At 43.7% G+C, this 17,525-nt stretch overlaps 1 protein-coding gene across 1 annotated transcript in view; it reads right to left on the bottom strand.

Moving 5' to 3' along the window:
- ATXN10 (ataxin 10) overlaps positions 1–17,525 on the bottom strand; it is a 103,382-nt gene that overhangs the window by 47,932 nt on the left and 37,925 nt on the right. The window contains exons 4-7 of the mRNA XM_015405450.1: positions 16,320–16,416; positions 12,682–12,846; positions 8,064–8,144; positions 1,763–1,910 (exon numbers count right to left, since the gene is read on the bottom strand). Of these exons, the coding sequence (XP_015260936.1) occupies positions 1,763–1,910; positions 8,064–8,144; positions 12,682–12,846; positions 16,320–16,416 (491 nt within the window). The remainder of the gene's footprint in view (positions 1–1,762; positions 1,911–8,063; positions 8,145–12,681; positions 12,847–16,319; positions 16,417–17,525) is intronic.

Raw genomic sequence — 17,525 nt, 5'->3', positions numbered from 1 at the left:
CAATGGTACAAACTGTTATAGGAACGCACGGTGCTTCGAGCATCTCTACAGAACACCAGCCCAAATGTTCGGGTGCCTTTCCCTCACATAGGCCAATGAGATCATGCACCAAATTCCTTCGCCCAGTGGGAATCTTTATTCATTTCAGGGCAGAAAGAACAGAGAGACATGCTTTTTTTTTTTTTTTTTTAAAGTGGTTTTCTGTTACTGTACTCTCTAAAGCAGAGGTGTCAAACTCATTTGTTACAAGGGCCAGATCTGACATCAATGTCACTTTGTTGGGCCAGGCCATGTATGTCATCAAACATAATGCCAGGTCCCAGAAATATACGCTGTATAAAGGACAGAAGCTGGTAAGCTCCAAGTTGTTGCATGCTCACTGCAGTGTCCCATGGGCTGGGGTGTGTGTGCAAAGGAAAACACATATGGGCAGACTGGAGAGCCAGTGGTGCAGCACTGGGCAGATGATTCCATGCTTGACTGCTGCAGACGAGGTTGTTCCGCCATGCTGAAGCCACAATTGGAGGGGCTCTGCCCACTCCTCTCGAGCATTCTCCTGTTTTCTCCCTTGCACTGCTTGCTTGCAGGCCGCATAAGAGCCCTGAACAGACCGGTTCCGGCCCCCGGGCCTTATGTTTGACATCCCTGCTCTAAAGGCACTCAGGACAGACTGCTGGCTATGCATGGAATAGATCTACCCATTAAGATGAATTGGAAACTTATATACATGAAACCTACAAGTGTAAATGGAACATTAGAGGTCTAGATCAGTAGTTCCCAACCATTTCTGTATGGTGAACCGCAAGTACATATTTTACTTGGTAGTCACCCACCCTAGGTTTGGCACCCAAAGTAAACTATGTCTTTGTTGCCTATTTAGTCCAGCAGTGCATTTTCTACAGCAGCCAACCAGATGATGCTGAGAAACCCTAAAACATTGTACAAAGGGTGCAGCTGCCATAAACTAGTGGCATTCCATTTCCCCCTCGCTCCAGCTACTTCTGTAAAGTTACTGGTTAACAGACAGATTTCCCCCAGTCATTATCACAAAGGAAGGTGGGGGGACGGGAATGTGGGATGCTGACAAGGAGGATAGAAGAGAAAAAATGAAGCAAAGGGCAGGATTAGCCATTAGGGAGGGCTGGTCGGCAACGAGGCCTGTAGCTGCAGTGGGACTTTTGGGGGCTCTGCCCCACAAGAATTTCTCCTGTAAATGCTTTTTTCAATCATTTAAAAACATTTCTTTAAAGGCGTGCACTCCTTTAAGCAGAGTCGGGTGCTGTAGTTGACTAATTCCCACACTGAGCAAGGGGGGTTGGAGTAGGTGACCTCTAGAATGCCTTCAAACTCTCTGTCAAAAAACTGGTCTCCTTTAAGAGAGTTTTTCTGCCTAAGGGTTAGCTTTCTTGACTATAGAAGTCATCACCCCCAGCTGCCGGCTTGTTATCAGAATTGTTGCTTAGGCTGGCAGAAGTGATTAACTTGCAGCAGCTGAGAACTCTCATCTAAAGTGGTTGACACCCTGCAATTTAGAGATCTATCCTGGGACCAGCTTTCTATTGGCTAAATGGCTTTTCTTTCTGCACTGAGAACTTCAGCCCCACCCGAAAAAAAACTTCCCCACAAACCAGAAATTCTTGGCTACCGGCCTTGCCCACAATCCATTTTTGGGTCCAGACCCACAGGTTGGGAATCAGTGCTCCAGATCAAGTAAGAGTTAATCAAGGGTACAACATCAGATTCTAGTGCTTAGAAATCTTACCTCATCTTCATTATTTGTGGCAGAAGCCAATTTGAGCACAGACTGACATTTTTCCTGGAAACAGCTTGCAAGAAACGTGTCTGTTCCCTTGCAAACAGCTGAATTCTTGTCACTTATTTCTGATAATACCAACCCTAACAACATAGTCCTGGAATGAAAAAGAAATGGCATTTCTTATTTACAATGATGGGGTTCAGGATAATGGTGGATCCACATGAACAGAAAAACCAAAATCTGTAAAAACCAATTAACCTTTTTAAACCATTTAAAGCCAACTCCAATGTCTCACTGTGGCAGAAATATTAAATATACATTTTTGGGGGAAAGAATTTATATATGCAAATCAGTTTGAGAACTCTTGTACTGAAAAGCAATATTTAAATATCATAAAATAAATAACTGTATTAAAGCTACCACAGTTCAGCTAGGGAGCCAGTACAGCTACTATGAAACCTCTGAGAGTTCCTAGCATATTCTCCTGTTGGAGAAGGAGGCATCCATCACAGTGAAAAATGCTTTTTCCATCTACATCTAGTTAGAAGCTGGCCCTCTATTTGCAGATATCTGATCTGGACATGTTAATACATGCTTTGGTAACCCTGAGGCTAAGTTAATGTAACATTTTCTATAAAGGGCTCCACTTGCGGAATACAGTGGGAGCACAATTATTATCGGGGGGGGGCAAGCTGGTGGAACCACGTTGCTCCTATCTTGAGGGCCCTTCACTTGCTGCCAATTAGTTTCCAGATCCAATTAGAGGTGTTGCTGTGAACCTTTAAAGTCCTTTATGACCTAGGCCCACCTTTTTGAATGATGGCCTCTCCAGGGCAGCAGCTTTGTTCTTCTCAGGAAGGTTTACTGTCAGACAGTCCTTGTCTAAGGCACGCCCAGCAATAGACTGGGGCTCAACCTTTTCATCTGTTGCTTCGATTTAATGTTTTATTAAATTGCTTTGGGCTATTTTTTATACTGTTGTTCCCTCCCTTGGATCCTGGGAGCAAAGTGGGCATACAGCTATTTTAAATTATAAATACATTTGCAGTGGCTGCCCTCTGCCTCTGGAACAGCCTCTCAGAAGAGGTCAGGAGGGCTCCTACCTGTCTGGCTAGGCTTCAAAGTTATTCCAGGGGACTTTGGGGGAAGCCTGAGCAAAGGCAGGGGCAGTAGATGCTTTCAGATTGGCTTTTTCATTTTTTAAAATTTTATTAAGAAACAGCACAAATACAAAGCATAAAACTTAACATTTCGACAACAGCTAATAACAAAATATATCAAGTTATAAACAATTAACTGGACTATTAAATACAAATACGCAACATCTCCTGGTGATCTCAGGCCCCAAGGAGGCCAGGTTTGCTGCAACCAGGGCCAGGGCCTTTTCGGTGGCGGCTCCTACCTGGTGGAATGAGCTCTCGGAGGAAATCCGGGCCCTGTGGGACCTTGAGCAGTTCTGCAGGGCCTGCAAGATGGAACTCTTCCACCAGGCTTTTGAGTAGGAGCCACCACTACTTTTACCACCATTGCCAACTGGCCCTGTGAGGAGTGAACGACAGCGCTGCGTGGAGCTGACACCACTGAACTGGGAGTACCATCTTCAAGATGCCATCTTTTTATTGAAGACTGATTTGAAACATCTAGAGCACTTTATAATATTGTAAATGACTGTTTTTATGTTGTTTTTAACCTGTTTTATATATTGGCATGTGCCCTATTTTGGGCTCTTTTAAAAAAAACCTCATGAAAATTTCCTGGTTTGGGGTTGGAAGGTTAGGAATATTCATAGTTAAGAAAGAAAAAATTGACTCTGTTGAAAAGGCTTTTGAGTTTTTGCAGCAACAAAATCAACCAGCAAGAGAAGAAGATAAAAAGAAAGATGACAGCACCAAGGAAAGTGATGAAGAGGGAGTACTGGTATATTCTGACGAGGGCTCAGATTCAGAACTTGGGGCGGCAGCCCCAAAAACAAGCTAACAGTTGAGAAACAAAAAGGATAGGTATTGAGTTGTTATTGTGTCTGGAATTATTTAAAATGATTATTAACCATTTCTTAAATTGCTATTTATTTAGGCAGATGCGCAGGAGTTATAGCTTACAGCTTTTGTATGAAGAACAAGGTTGACCACATCCAATGAACTCTAATTGAACTTTAAGCAAGAAGCTAATTTTACAAACATTATGTATGATCACCATCTCTTGGGGTTTTAGTGGGTTTTCTTTACTTTCTCCCATAGTTTGTAGATCCCTTCCTAAATTTCGTTGCAGTTTTTAAAAAATGCAAATTTTTTAAAAATCCCCTACGCCCCCCCCCAAAAGGAATATTCCTAGTTAGTAGCAATTATCATAACTTAAATAATAGGGGTATTAAAAATGAGATTTGTCATAATGATCACTTGTTTGAAGTAATAAGTTGGGAAATATGGCCTCTTTTTTGTGTTTCAAAATATGGCATCCCTAATTTATACAGATAATATAATGGACACTATAAAAATAATAAAAAAGGCTTGCCTACAATCAACCATTAATTTACCCACTGTGAAGCTTAAAACAAGACAATTTAAGTATGGATTCCTGATTAAAGTTCGCTTTGATTGCTTTGTTAATAAATTGACATTCTTTTTTTACAGTTGGATTTTAAACTATCAAGCTTTTGTACACCACATTTCTAGTACATCATTCCAATACTCCTGATTAAAATGCAGTCAGGTTCTTCTGTAATTCTTTTGGCACTTATAAACCTCTCTTTATGGAGAACACTCAGGACCTTCTCAGAACTTCCTGCCAACAGGATATCTGTAATTCAAGTATGAGGTTTGACATTTAAGTAATGGCAAATTTGCATTTCATGTACATATTTATTTTCCCAAACAAGTTAAAACTATGGGAAGGAGAGATGTGTGTTTTCTGTAAATAATCAGGGACACAAATAGAACACACTGTGCAAAAACAACATCCCCAGGTAATAGACAAGAAACCCGTACATCTAACCTTTAAAATCCCAGTGGTAAATTTCAAATTTAAAAAGGGACAAACCCTAGTAATACAGGTCTCAAACCTCTTCCTGGTAATTCTTATTCTCAGAAGACCAGAAAATAAATCAAGGCCTAGCATTTCAAATGGTTCTGGCCAATGCTCCCTCTAAGCTACTTTGTGAGCTACCGGCATTAAAGTTGTGAGTGAGCAAGTTGGCTACTGCATAAATTAGTTTGCTCTGGAGCCAGCCTTCCTGAGCTAAGGCAAAAATGTGTGAGCCGGAGGCTAAAAAACTGTGAGCTAGCTCACACTGACTCAGCTTAAAGGGAACGCTAGTTCTGTCCCCAAATCCACTAAAACGTGCTGTAAGATATCACTATATTAATTATGTCCCGTTAACATACAAACAGCAATTCTTTGGAACAATTCAACATGCATCATCACAATCCTGGATGAGCCTTTGGCCTTGGGACAAGTTTCAAAAACAAACAGGTTGTGGTATTGAGGCAGTCGTTGCCATCATCTACACCCATATGCCATAAGGAGTGTTGGGATGACAGCTGAGATCTCGACAGCTGCAAATATTGATGGTATCCAACCTTCATAAGGTAATAATAATAAGAAGAAGAAGAGGAGGAGGAGGAGGAGATTGGATTTATACCCCGCCCTTCACTACCCGAAGGAGTCTCCGAGCGTCTTACAAACTCCTTTCCCTTCCCCTCCCCACAACAGACACCCTTTGAGGCAGGTGGGCCTGAGAGAGCTCTGACAGAAACGGCTCTTTTTCAAGGACAGCACTTGTCAGAACTACGGCTTGCCCAAGGTCATCCAGCCAGGTGCAAGTGGAAGAGTGGGGAATAAAACCGAGTTCTCCCAGATTAGAGTCCGCACACTTAGCCACTACACCAAACTGGCTGTAGTTAGAAAACTGCCAATTCTGCAAAATTAGTTAGAAAACGGCCAATTCTTTAATGAAGGAAACCACTGCAATTTCTTCTACAAGAAAAGTCTGCAAGATGCAGCTTACTGTAACAGCAGCACTTGCCTCTTTTTGCTCTTTCACCCCCTTGAGACCGCCTCTGTTCTCATCCACCCCACAACTCGGTCACTGTAAGGATGCTGCCCTTGAGGTGAAAGGTATCCCTTTACTGCCTCAGGACAAGACAATGAGTCTCCAATTGGTCTAGCTTCTAAAGCAATGTTCGGGGTCAACAGATCTTCATCAGTACAATTTACTGGCATGATACCCAATTTTTTTTAACCTTGATAACTTCCCACAGAAAGAGTCTACGGATTGTATAGTTTCAAAAGTAAAACTCTGTCATATGCCTTTGGAACATTCCCAAACACAGTATCCTGGTCTGCTAGTACTTTTCATGGTGTTGTGTGTATCCTTCTTAAAGTTGGAACAGTAAGACCTTGAGCAGGCATAACAAGTACTGATTGTTTGCTTGTGTAACATCTCATGACAGTTCAGAACTGGGCTTGCACCCAACTGTGGAAACATGGTTTTAAATAAGTTTGCAAATCGCGGCTAAGTCCTAACCTTCACTGGAGATAGCTTAGTTTAGGGCCAGGGGTCTCCAACATGGTACCCGTGAGTGAGTGCCATGGCACCCACCCTTTTTGGCACCCACCCGTGTTTCTAGGAAGTGGGTGGGGCCAGGTAGGGCCTTTGGGCAGCATGGCTGCTGACTGGCGGTGCAGATTTTTTTTAAACGTTGCTTTGGCAGTAGCTGCCAGCACAGCACAAGCATCTGCACTGTGTTACTGAAGTTAAGCTGTGGCCATCATTTTGTGGCTGGCTCTGCCTCCTGCAGCAGCCATTTTGTGGCTGGGCCCACCAGGCCATGTCAGAATTCCAAATGTGCCTGCAGGCTCAAAAGGTTGGGGACCCCTGGTTTAGGCAGTTTCCTCACCCATGCAGCATCTCTTAGTGAATTCCAAAGGGGCACACAAGCCTCACTGTTGACTCCCTATACGCAACCTGCACAAGGCAGGACATGGCTCAGCAAGCCATACGATGATTGCACTGTAGGCTCAGTACCTTAGTCAGGACTACTACAGCAACACACCATGGTTAGTCCTATCCACAACTAAACGCTATGGCTGCGATGGACCTCAACATATTAGCTGGAAACACAGTAACACTCACAAAACCCGTATGTTTAGCGAAAATCTCCCTTATAAATAAAGGCCGAATGGTGGAGGCACTTCTTTAGAACATTACACATGTTCCAAAATCAGTTCGCTCTCTGATCTGTCATTCAGAGGGTCTCCCTATCCACTGGCTGCTTTGCCTGAGTCCTGCCTCCAACATTCTAAACATTTTGCTGTTCCTCTCCCCCCCACCCCAAGCCAGTTAGAACACAGAGGTTATTTGCATATGCAGCCTCACTGGCCTCTGCCTCGGAACACAGAGGTGGTTTGCATATGCGACTTGATTGGCTTTTGCCTCTAACAATCTAAACAGTTTGCTGTTCTGAGGTAAAATGTGTCCAATCTCCAGGTGAGGGAGATTGTTTGGGTCTCTTATAGCGAACAGGTTTCATTGCAGTTATAAATATTTCCTTATTGTGCTTAGTATATTTACATGATTGTGGTGCATAGGAAAATCTTGAGTGTTTAGGATGGCTGTACATTCTTATGTCATCAAAAAATGTTATTTAAGGTTTTTGTTGTTTTTTACTCTTTCTGTGGCTCAAATGTTGGTTTGTTGTTATTTGTTGAAGCTTTTTAATAAAATAATTTTTTAAAAAATAAAATCTGTATGTTATTGTACCTAGCCGACCTTTTCTTTTTCAAGACTAGTATCCTTGTTCCTTTCTCCACAATACATTGTTTGTAGTTTTTTTTCTTTTAAAAAGACCCAGCAGTATAAGAAGTGCTCACTTTGCTACAGTTCTGTATAGAAGCATAAGTACATTTAGTGCAGATCTGCTTCGCTGGACTGTCCCCCCCCCCCCCCCCCCCCAACTGAACGATAGTACAAGTAGAGCCGCACGATGCCACAGGGTGCGGCGTCCTGATGAAATCGAGGCACAAGCATGAAACCTTGCCTTCTCTCTCTCTCTCTCTCTCTCTCTCTCTCTGCCTTTCCTTACAGAGGAAGGGCGCCAACCTGGATTCTGCAACTCCTATCTAAATCCCTGCCAGTTGCGGCTAAATTGTAATGTTAACCAACCAATTTAAAACCATTACTGACATAGAAACATGCATTTAGAGATTTTGTGCCAACTATGAAACCACACAATTTTTTTTCAAATCATGCGAACAGGATACTCTATATGGAATGCTAAATGCTAAAACCCACATTGGTTTTTGGGGTTACCTTTCTTGATTGCTCAGTCTGGCATACATTGCTTCGACCAACTCCGGGCACTTCAGTAAATGGTTGGTAACAATCAAGAACCTGAAAAGGGGGAAAGGGGACAAAGACAAACTGCTGTTGGTATAAGAAAACTGCACAGTTAGCTGCTCTGCACTGGAGTTTATATTTATATTGGGACTTTACAATAGCCGGCTGCTAACTAAATGATGCCTGTACCAATACCTGCTAAGAGAGATAAATGTTTCAAACTGGAATTTCAAAGGGGAGAGTGTAATGTTCACTAATTACTAAGGGATCAAACCAACCTACATTTAGTTTCTGGATAAGTTTAAATACCACCATTTTAACTGTTTGATTTGTTTAGGCAACCTATGACTTAATGTAAATGGTAAAGAAAAATAGAAATAGATAATCTGTATCATTTGACCAACCAGAAGACAAGAGGTTAACTCAATTGAGATGCTGAGATACTTTAAGAAATAGTACCATGTATCAAATTTGCACTTTCAAACAATGCTTAATTTATGAGTAGTCACAAGGGCAGCAGAAAGAGAACAGGACACATACTATAGAGTTAACAGAGTTTAGGAATATATATATATTTTAAAACCTTCAAATTCCTCTTAGCAAGGTAACTACAAAAATAACAGAGGACCCCAACCTGTAGCTTTTGACTTACAGCCTTCCACAAATTAGATATTTCAGTCTTGTGCAAAGTGGGGGGGGCGGGGGGAGCTTCAAATTCCTAAGGGCAATGTGGTGGGTTTTGAACTTTGGTTAGACGGAAACAGCAGACAATGGCAGGCCTTATCTCCCCTTGTTTATCTCCCCTTGTTCTAACTTAATAAAATTAACTCTACTTAAACAAGATTTTTTTTGCCTTATTTACAGGTATTGGTGTGTATCCTGTGGTCCACTTCAGCTAGCGTAACTGTCATTGTACGCGGATCCACATTGTACTGCTCTGTTGTGCAGCTCTATCGATCCACACTCTGTTGCCTTATTCGGAATTTCACATATTTCAATGCTGATCCATGCGACGGTCACCTCAAGGTTAAACTACTGCAACGCTCTCTACATGGGGCTGCCTTTGTCACAGATTTGGAAGCTGCAGCTGGTGCAGAATGCAGCAGCCAGGCTGTTGATGGGTCTCTCTAGGCGGGATCACATCCAGCCTGTCCTGAAGGCACTGCACTGGCTGCCAATAGCGTACCGGGTCCGCTTCAAAGTGCTGGTTCTTACCTATAAAGCCCTACATGGCCAGGGTCCAGCTTACCTAACGGACCGCCTTTCCCCATATGTTCCCCCAAGGGCACTACGGTCTGGGGCAAAACATCTTTTGGTTGTTCCAGCCCCTAGAGATGTTAAATATGCTGCGCATAGAGCCAGGGCTTTTTCGGTGGTGGCTCCTATCTGGTGGAACGAGCTCCCGGAGGAGATCAGGGTCCTGCAGGACCTTATGCAGTTCCACAGGGCCTGCAAGACGGAGCTCTTCCGCCAGGCTTTTGAGTAGGAGCCACCACTGTCACTCTACCACTACTGCATTGCCATTTGGGTGACGTGAACTGGCCTTGGGAATGGAGTATGGACATAGTGAAGTACGATCAAGAGACAATAGTGCCCCCTGAAACGTTGTATTGGAGTCCCCGCCTCAGATGATATTATATGAGCACTGATTTTAAATGTAAAATGTAATTGATTGTTTTATTAGTTTTATTGTTATGTATGGCATTCCCCTCTTGTTAGCCGCCCTGAGCCCATGTGGAAGGGTGGGATATAAGTCTAATAAATAAATAAATAAATAAATAAATAAAATAACAGAAGTGATTGGTTTTATCTGTGGTAAAGTGTTAAGCTAAGACTTCTTTTTTTAAGTTTATTAGTTTTCAAAGACTTCTTGTGCAACTGCTAGGCTACAACTGACGACAATGAAAGATCATTCGTTTAAACTGCATCAATGAACTGGAGTTAAGATTAAAAATGCATTGTAAATTTTTTTTACAGTCACTGAGCCATGTGGCAAGGGTAGTGAGTCTCCAGTGGTCACCAGGCCTGTCCCCAGCAAGTTCTCCTTCATTGGGGGCATTACAGGGGACGGGGATAGATCCCTCTGCAGGGCTGTTTTGGCCTTCAGGTCCACTTCTGCTTCCCCCCCACACACACACGATTTTGCTTGATAGAAACCAAGACTTGGAAAGCTCAGCAATATTGTTGTGCTTGCCTTGCTTAGCAACCTCCAAAATGGCAACTGAGACTTCAGTAGGCACTCTTTTTCTTAAAGCTACAGGCAATTTTATGATTTTGAGGAGTATTAATCCCCCCGATGCATTTTTTATGATCTCAGATTTTTCTGCAAATCTGAGACTTCCTTCAGGTTTGCAGAGTAATCTTCCCATCTGTCCTTTGCTCTGTTTTGCAGCTCTATCGATCCACACTCTGTTACCTTATTTGGAATTTCACACATTTCAGTGCTGAAAACTGAAGCATGCGCCTTGAGTTCAGCCCTATTGCCTCTGACACAGAAGGCTTTTTATTGAGAGAAGGGAAAAAACCTTCTCATCCTTGCAAAAGACTTATTTTAAAAAGTATGTCTTGCTACAAAACTATCCTTCATGACAGCAAAACAGCCACCAGGAGCAAGACCAAATCCTACTCTATTATCAGAAACCCACTGTCAACCCAGATGACAGATCTACAACTCAGATCTCAAACAGGGTCACACAGATTCAATCTTGTAACAACACGGATCCTGTAAACTTTCAACAATAGGAGGGGAGGAATCTCACAGTATGTAATGAATTTACAGCCATTATCTACAGGAGGAAATCATGTTCATGCCAGAACAACCTAGTTTACCAAAATGGGGGGAAGGGAGTTAGGGGTCACACTTTTCAAAAATTATTCTGACTTTTTAAATTACAGAGACTAATGATATGGTCCTAAACAGAGTGGCACCCTTCTATGCCCATGAAGTCTTAACAGAAGAACTGTCAGATATAGAAACATAGGATTTGTAAACATTAAAATTAAACATTAGCTTACAAAGATTTATGAAGGGTAATGGTGCTTGTAAAAAGCCTTCAATTCATTTTATACTTTCCTTAATGGCATAATCTCAATGATTTTGGACTGTTCTGCTACTTTCCAAAGTCAATATAACAGTGTAACAAATCCTTCTGGACTGTGCATTAGAACACCACTTTTGGAAGCTATTATGATAACTGCTGCTGGTAGAAGACAGGAAATTAAACTCCGATGGTCTTTAACTGTCCATCTATATTCAAACAGGACATGCATTGGCTCAGTTAAAATTTCTACTCTGATTGCTAATCTTAAAGCATTTTTGCCAAGAACTACTTTATTATGGAGCACCAAACAGATTTTTAAAAACGGCAACACTAGTTCTGTCTATTATGACAGATCTTAGTTTTAGTAGTATCAGCAATACTTGGTTTCATAATGATTTTATCTATTCATTAAAAATATTTATAGTCCACAGTTTCCCTGGAAGCCCCAATTTAAGGTTAATAGAAGGGGATGCTACCATCCTTAAAAATCTGATGCTGAACATCTCAAGATGGTTGTTCACTATTTTTATTTCATTTTCAATCAACATACAAAGAGCACACACAAAAATAATAAAACTGTGTTACAAAGGTTCACAGAAGGTAAATGAAAGTCTTTTATCAGACGTCTCCTTCCAGGGTACAATAAACAATAACCAACACTTTGTAAATGACAACACTTTATAAATAGATCAACCTCTTGTAAACCAATCCTTTTAGCTCTCTGATGATGCATTAACTTTTTTAAAAAATGCTACAACTAACAACTTCTCTAAAATAAAGATTTTTGCTAAAGGTTCACTAACCATAGATGGCAGATCGATCAGCATAAGATCGACCAAGTTAAAGTGTTCAATTACCTAGGTGTTGCCTTTCAAGCACCTGATTCATGGGCTGCTCAATCTGCTCAGCAACACTAAGATTTTTCCACACAAAAGGGGGTTCCTATATCTCCTACGCGCTGTAAGCTTTTCAGGGCAAGGTTCTTCCCCAGCTTATGTATGGATTGTGTTTGCCTATATAATGACTATTCCAAACTGGAAGTTATTCAGTCTAAAAAAAATGCTATAGACCAGATATTTTTAAGCCATTTGTTTATGGATGGACAGGCTGTTTTCTTCCAGTGTGCTGCCCAAACCAGCTTTGGTGCCGTAAATAAACTTTAAAATCAATTCCAAATCTGCATCATCTACAAAACCCCTCAGATAGCCCAGCAAGAGTTACCTAACATTTATTTCACAAATGGCAACCCAGATTTCCAAAACACATAAATCTTGCGATACGGGACATGGTCTATGTCTGCACATGGGGAGCTGCATCTTTCTCAGAGGCATCCTCACCTGAAATTCTTGCAATACAGGTAGTAAGAGAAAATGTTCTAAATCAAACTGTGCTTCTTTATCTGGCGAGATGAGGGTAAGACCTCAGCAAGTTTAGTTTAGTTTTATTATTACGGTCTTAAGACCAACATACAGAGTAAGCATAATATGTGACGACCGCAGCAAGAATCTTTGCAAAACATTTTGAAAAAAATAAATTAAATAAATACATACACCCATTCTGATTCCGGGTACCTTCTGCAGGTGTGAAGAACTGTGAGAGCAATGATCAAATTGTCTTCTTCTTGTAGCACTCTTGTTCTCTCAGGGTTAAGGCAAGTGAAAAGAATCATACAGCAATATTCGACAATCTTCTCATCTTGATGATTTAAGCAATTCCTTTTTTTAAAAAACGAGTTTTGTTTAGAGGTTTGCTTTAGTGGCTGTTTTGATGTGAAAAACATCAAAACAAATACGTTTTCCAAGTATTCCTTCTCTCTCACTTCAGAAATTTTCTCAATTAACCCCTCAATTTGTAAATTATAAAAAAATAAAGCAACATTTATTTAATTATTTAAGCTTATATCCCGCCCTATGCCACAAGTGGGCTCAGGGCGGCTCACATCATATAAAATATACAATAAAATAGGAATAAACATATAATCAAAGGCATAAGAACATAAGAGGAGCTAATGTTGGATCAGGCCAATGGCCCATCTAGTCCAACACTGTCACACAGTGGCCAAAAATACCAGGTGCCATCAGGAGGTCCATCAGTGGGGCCAGGACAATAGAAGCCCTCCCACTGTTGCCCCCCCCCAAGCACCAAGAATACAGAGCATCACCTGCCCCAGCCTGTGACTTCCTATCTATACCTTGTGCCTCATAGCCACTGATGGATCTCTGCTCCATATGTTTATTCAATTTCCTCTTGAAGCTGTCCGTGCTTGTAGCCGCCGCCACCTCCTGTGGCAGTGAATTCCAAGTGTTAATCACTCTTTGGGCGAAGAAGTACTTCCTTTTATCTGTTCTAACCCAACCGCTCAGGAATTTCATGGAGTGCCCACGAGTTCTTGTATTGTGAGAAAGGGAGAAAAGTACTTCTTTCTCGACCTGCTCTATCCCATGCATAATCTTATAAACCTCAATCATGTCACCCCTCAGTCGTCATTTCTCCAAGCTAAAGAACCTCAAGCACTTTAACCTTTCTTCATAGGGAAAGTGTTCCAACCCTTTTATCATTCTAGTTGCCCTTTTCTGCACTTTTTCCAATGCTATAATATCCTTTTTGAGGTGTGGTGACCAGAACTGTACACAGTACTCCAAATGAGGACGTACCATCGATTTATACTGGGGCATTATGATACTGGCTGATTTGTTTTCAATTCCCTTCCTAATAATCCCCAGCATTGTTGGCCTTTTTTATTGCAGTCACACACTGTCTTGACATTTTCATTGAGTTCTCTACTACAACTCCAAGATCTCTCTCTTGGTCAGTCTCTGCCAGTTCAGACCCCATCAACATGTATTTATAGTTAGGATTTTTTGCTCCAATGTGCATCACTTTGCACTTGGCCACATTGAACCCCATTTGCCACGCTGACGCCCACTCGCCCATCCTCGGCAGATCCCTTTGGAGTGCCTCACAATCCTCCCTGGTTGATCACACCAAGGCTCTTCGCTCTCGGCACTGGCAGATTTAAAACAGTCAGAGCAAGATGGCAGCAAAACAAGACAAAAACTCCAGGGCAGTCCATAGTGCCTCCTGCAGGATGTTAGATAATAAATTACTGTGGGAAGGGGAAACCGAGATGGTTGAACATCTGCCGTCTCAGCCAAAGGCCTGGCAGAACAGCTCCATTTTACAGGCCTTGTAGAACTGTAATATGTCCCGCAGGGCCCTGATCTCACATGGGAGTGTGTTCCACCAGGTTGGGGCCAGGGCAGAAAAGCCCTGGCCCTGGTCAAGGCTAAGTGGACATCTTTTGGGCCAGGGATTACCAGTAGATTCTGATCTGCAGAGCACAACGCTCTCCAGGGCACATACAGGGAGAGACTGTCCCGTAGGTATGCTGGTCCCAGGCTGCATAGAGCTTTAAAGGTCAATACCATAACACTGAACTGGATCCCGTACTCAATTCACAGCCAGTGCAGTTGGCGTAGCACTGGCTGAATGTGCACCCACACAGATGTCGCTGTCAGCAGGCACACTGCTGCATTATGCACAGTTTCCGGGTCAGGTTCAAGGGCAGCCCCGCGTAGAGTGAGTTCCATTGCATGGACCCCTGTGACTAACTCCCAGGAGGTGAGATAGGAGACCAGTTGCGTGATCAGCCAAAGGTGATAAAAGGCCAACCTGGTGACAGTGGTGACCTGGGTCTCCATCGAAAGTGGGGCATCCAGGATCACCCCAAGGCTCTTCACCCTCGGCACTGGCATCAACAGAGCCCTGCCAAGTGTTGGGAGCCCTATTCCCAATCACAAGCCTCCACGACCCAGTTACCGGACCTCCGTCTTCATTTAATTTAATCTCAGCCGGCTCTGCTGTAACCATCCAGTCACAGTTCCTAATGCCCTGTCCAGAGTATCTGGGGTGGAGTCCAGCCGGCCGTCCATCAACAGATTCTGTGATAATGGGCTCAAATATTTGCATGAAACTAATTACGGCTATCCATCTACCTTACTTTCCAACTCCTCCTCTACCCTTATGCCATGAGAAGACCTGCAGTCAGTCTGTGGGCAGGGGGAGTAGTAAGTAGCACACAGCTAGGCCACTGTCCATTCAACCAATGGTCACTTTGCAGTCCAGATGAGGCACAGATGGCTCCTCCCTCTCTGCTCTCGGTGAGTAAGGTGGCCTGCAGTGCTGGAGCAGCACAGACTGACAACCAGTTACCCAGTTTGCCAGTGATTGGAGGAGGCATAAAACATGCAAAGGGATGAGAACAGAGGTATAGGTCGGATGCCACCCTAGAGTAATGCATCACAAGACGGACAAGCTGCATCCCCTCATGACCCTGGTACTGAAGTCTCCCATCCAAATACTGACCCTGCCTAGCTTCCAAGTTCTGATGAGATCGGGCTAACCTGGGCTATTCAGAGGCTTAATGGGATGTTATTTACCAAGTGATATTATTTGCCTCCCTGCCCTGATAAGCATCAGCTGTCCATTTCTGCGCATCAAGCCTCTATTAAAGGGGCAGAACATTTTTTCTTAAGGTCAGTGGGCAACCCCACTTCTAACATATGTGTTTTGGGAAGGGGGGAAGGGGAGAGTACAGTCTTTCTATAAACTGTACAACCTACATGGTTTTAGAATATTTTAAACATATAATCCATAATGCGACCTTGTAATCGGTGCTCTGAGAGCTCAATCCATCTTCAAATGAAGTTTAAAACAAGAAGATGGTTCATGCCTCGACATGAATACGTAAAGCCATAGGATAGGTCCAAGCGCTACTATTGCCAAGTCATTAGAAGAAGAGACAAAGAAGAGACTAGATTTATACCCCGCCCTTCACTACCCAGAGGAGTCTCAGAGCGGCTTACAAACTCCTTTCCCTTCCCATCCCCACAACAAGACACCCTGTAAGGTAGGTGGGGCTGAGAGACCTCTTGACAGAAACTGCTCTATTTCAAGAACAGCTCTTATCAGAACTACGGCTTGCCCAAGGTCATCCAGCCAGGTGCAAGTGGAGGAGTGGGGAATCAAACCCAGTTCTCCCAGATTAGAGTCCGTGCACTTAACCACTACACCAAACTGGCTCACATTATAGGCCTGGCTGGCAAGTATTGTTACTGAAGGCTAACATATAACTTCCATACTATTAGACTACGGATGGGGAAAGAGAAAACTTTCTGTTAATACTTACAAGAAAAAAGAAGGAAATGCAAGCTTCCAGATCGACTGTTGGGAGTCTACATTTCCTGTTGCGATATTTCCAAGAAACTGGAGGCTACAACGGAAAGCTAAAAGGGAGAACAAGAAAGGTTTAATCACAGCCGTGCCATGAACATAGCTGCACTATGTAAAGACTAGTGGGACTGACCCTTAATTCCTTGCACAGCACCCTATAGGCCAGGAGTCTTCAATTTTTCCATCCCAGGAACCGTCTTTATCCCAAGTCAGAAATGGAGGAGGACACTGTCCTTTTTCTCTGACTCCCCACTCTCCTTTTCCATCATTTCCCCCAATCTCCCCATCCACACCCACCAAACAAAAAGAAAGCCGTACTGGTGAATGGCCCAGCCTACTTGTGAGATGGTCTAATTGTGGCTCCCAACCCACTACAGGGTAGAAAAGTCATAAAGGCCAGCCCAAGATGGCACCAGTTGGGATTAGGGAGGAGAAGGTGGTCAGTGTTTTCTAAAGTGCCAAACTTTTCAATTACATTGTTTTAATTGGGTTTTTTTTTTCCCCAGGCTGGATTCCCAATATTTTGGAGACAGACCAGATCTTCCATCAGTGGAAGGGAACTTTCCTGCCTGCCGCTTCCAATAGCAGACACCAAATGCTGCTCCTGAGGGATAAGGGACCATGAAAAACAGCATGGAAGGAGTCTGCAGCAGAAAAGGGGAAATCAGTGCCAATTCGGGGAAATCAGGCAAGGGAGCTCCCAGCCGCCGCCGAAGGCAATGGCGGCCGGGGGGCTAGTTTGCCGCCGCGGGGAAGGCGGGGCGAACGCCGCATCCCAGCACAGAGGGCTGGGACGTGGGGAGGGGGCGGAGCCGGCCTGGCTAGGCAAGGCTCTGCCCACGCCCCCCCCTTTGTCTGTTGCAGCCTCGTGCTCGGTCGGAGCAGGCGGAGGCTGGTGGTGCTGCCTTGCTGTGGGGGCCTACCCGGCTTTGTCGTGGGCCGGGGGCCGCAGCGAAGGCAGCGGCAGCGGGGATCGTAGGCGGCTGCAGCGGCGAGGAGGGGATCATCGCGGCGCGGATCGGCTGGCGACGTCGCGGACCGGCCCGGGGTTACAGGGAGTACTCCGGGGGCGGCAGGGGCGCTATCGGGGGGGCGGCAGGCTGGGAGGCTGCCTGGTATGGGCCGGGCTTGGCGTGCGGCGGTAGGCCTCCTGGCCGGCTGG

This window comes from Gekko japonicus, unplaced genomic scaffold, assembly GCF_001447785.1.
Source record: "Gekko japonicus isolate JY-2015 unplaced genomic scaffold, Gekko_japonicus_V1.1 scaffold1628, whole genome shotgun sequence".
Lineage (NCBI taxonomy): Eukaryota > Metazoa > Chordata > Lepidosauria > Squamata > Gekkonidae > Gekko > Gekko japonicus.
This window is presented reverse-complemented; position numbering and strand designations above follow the sequence as displayed.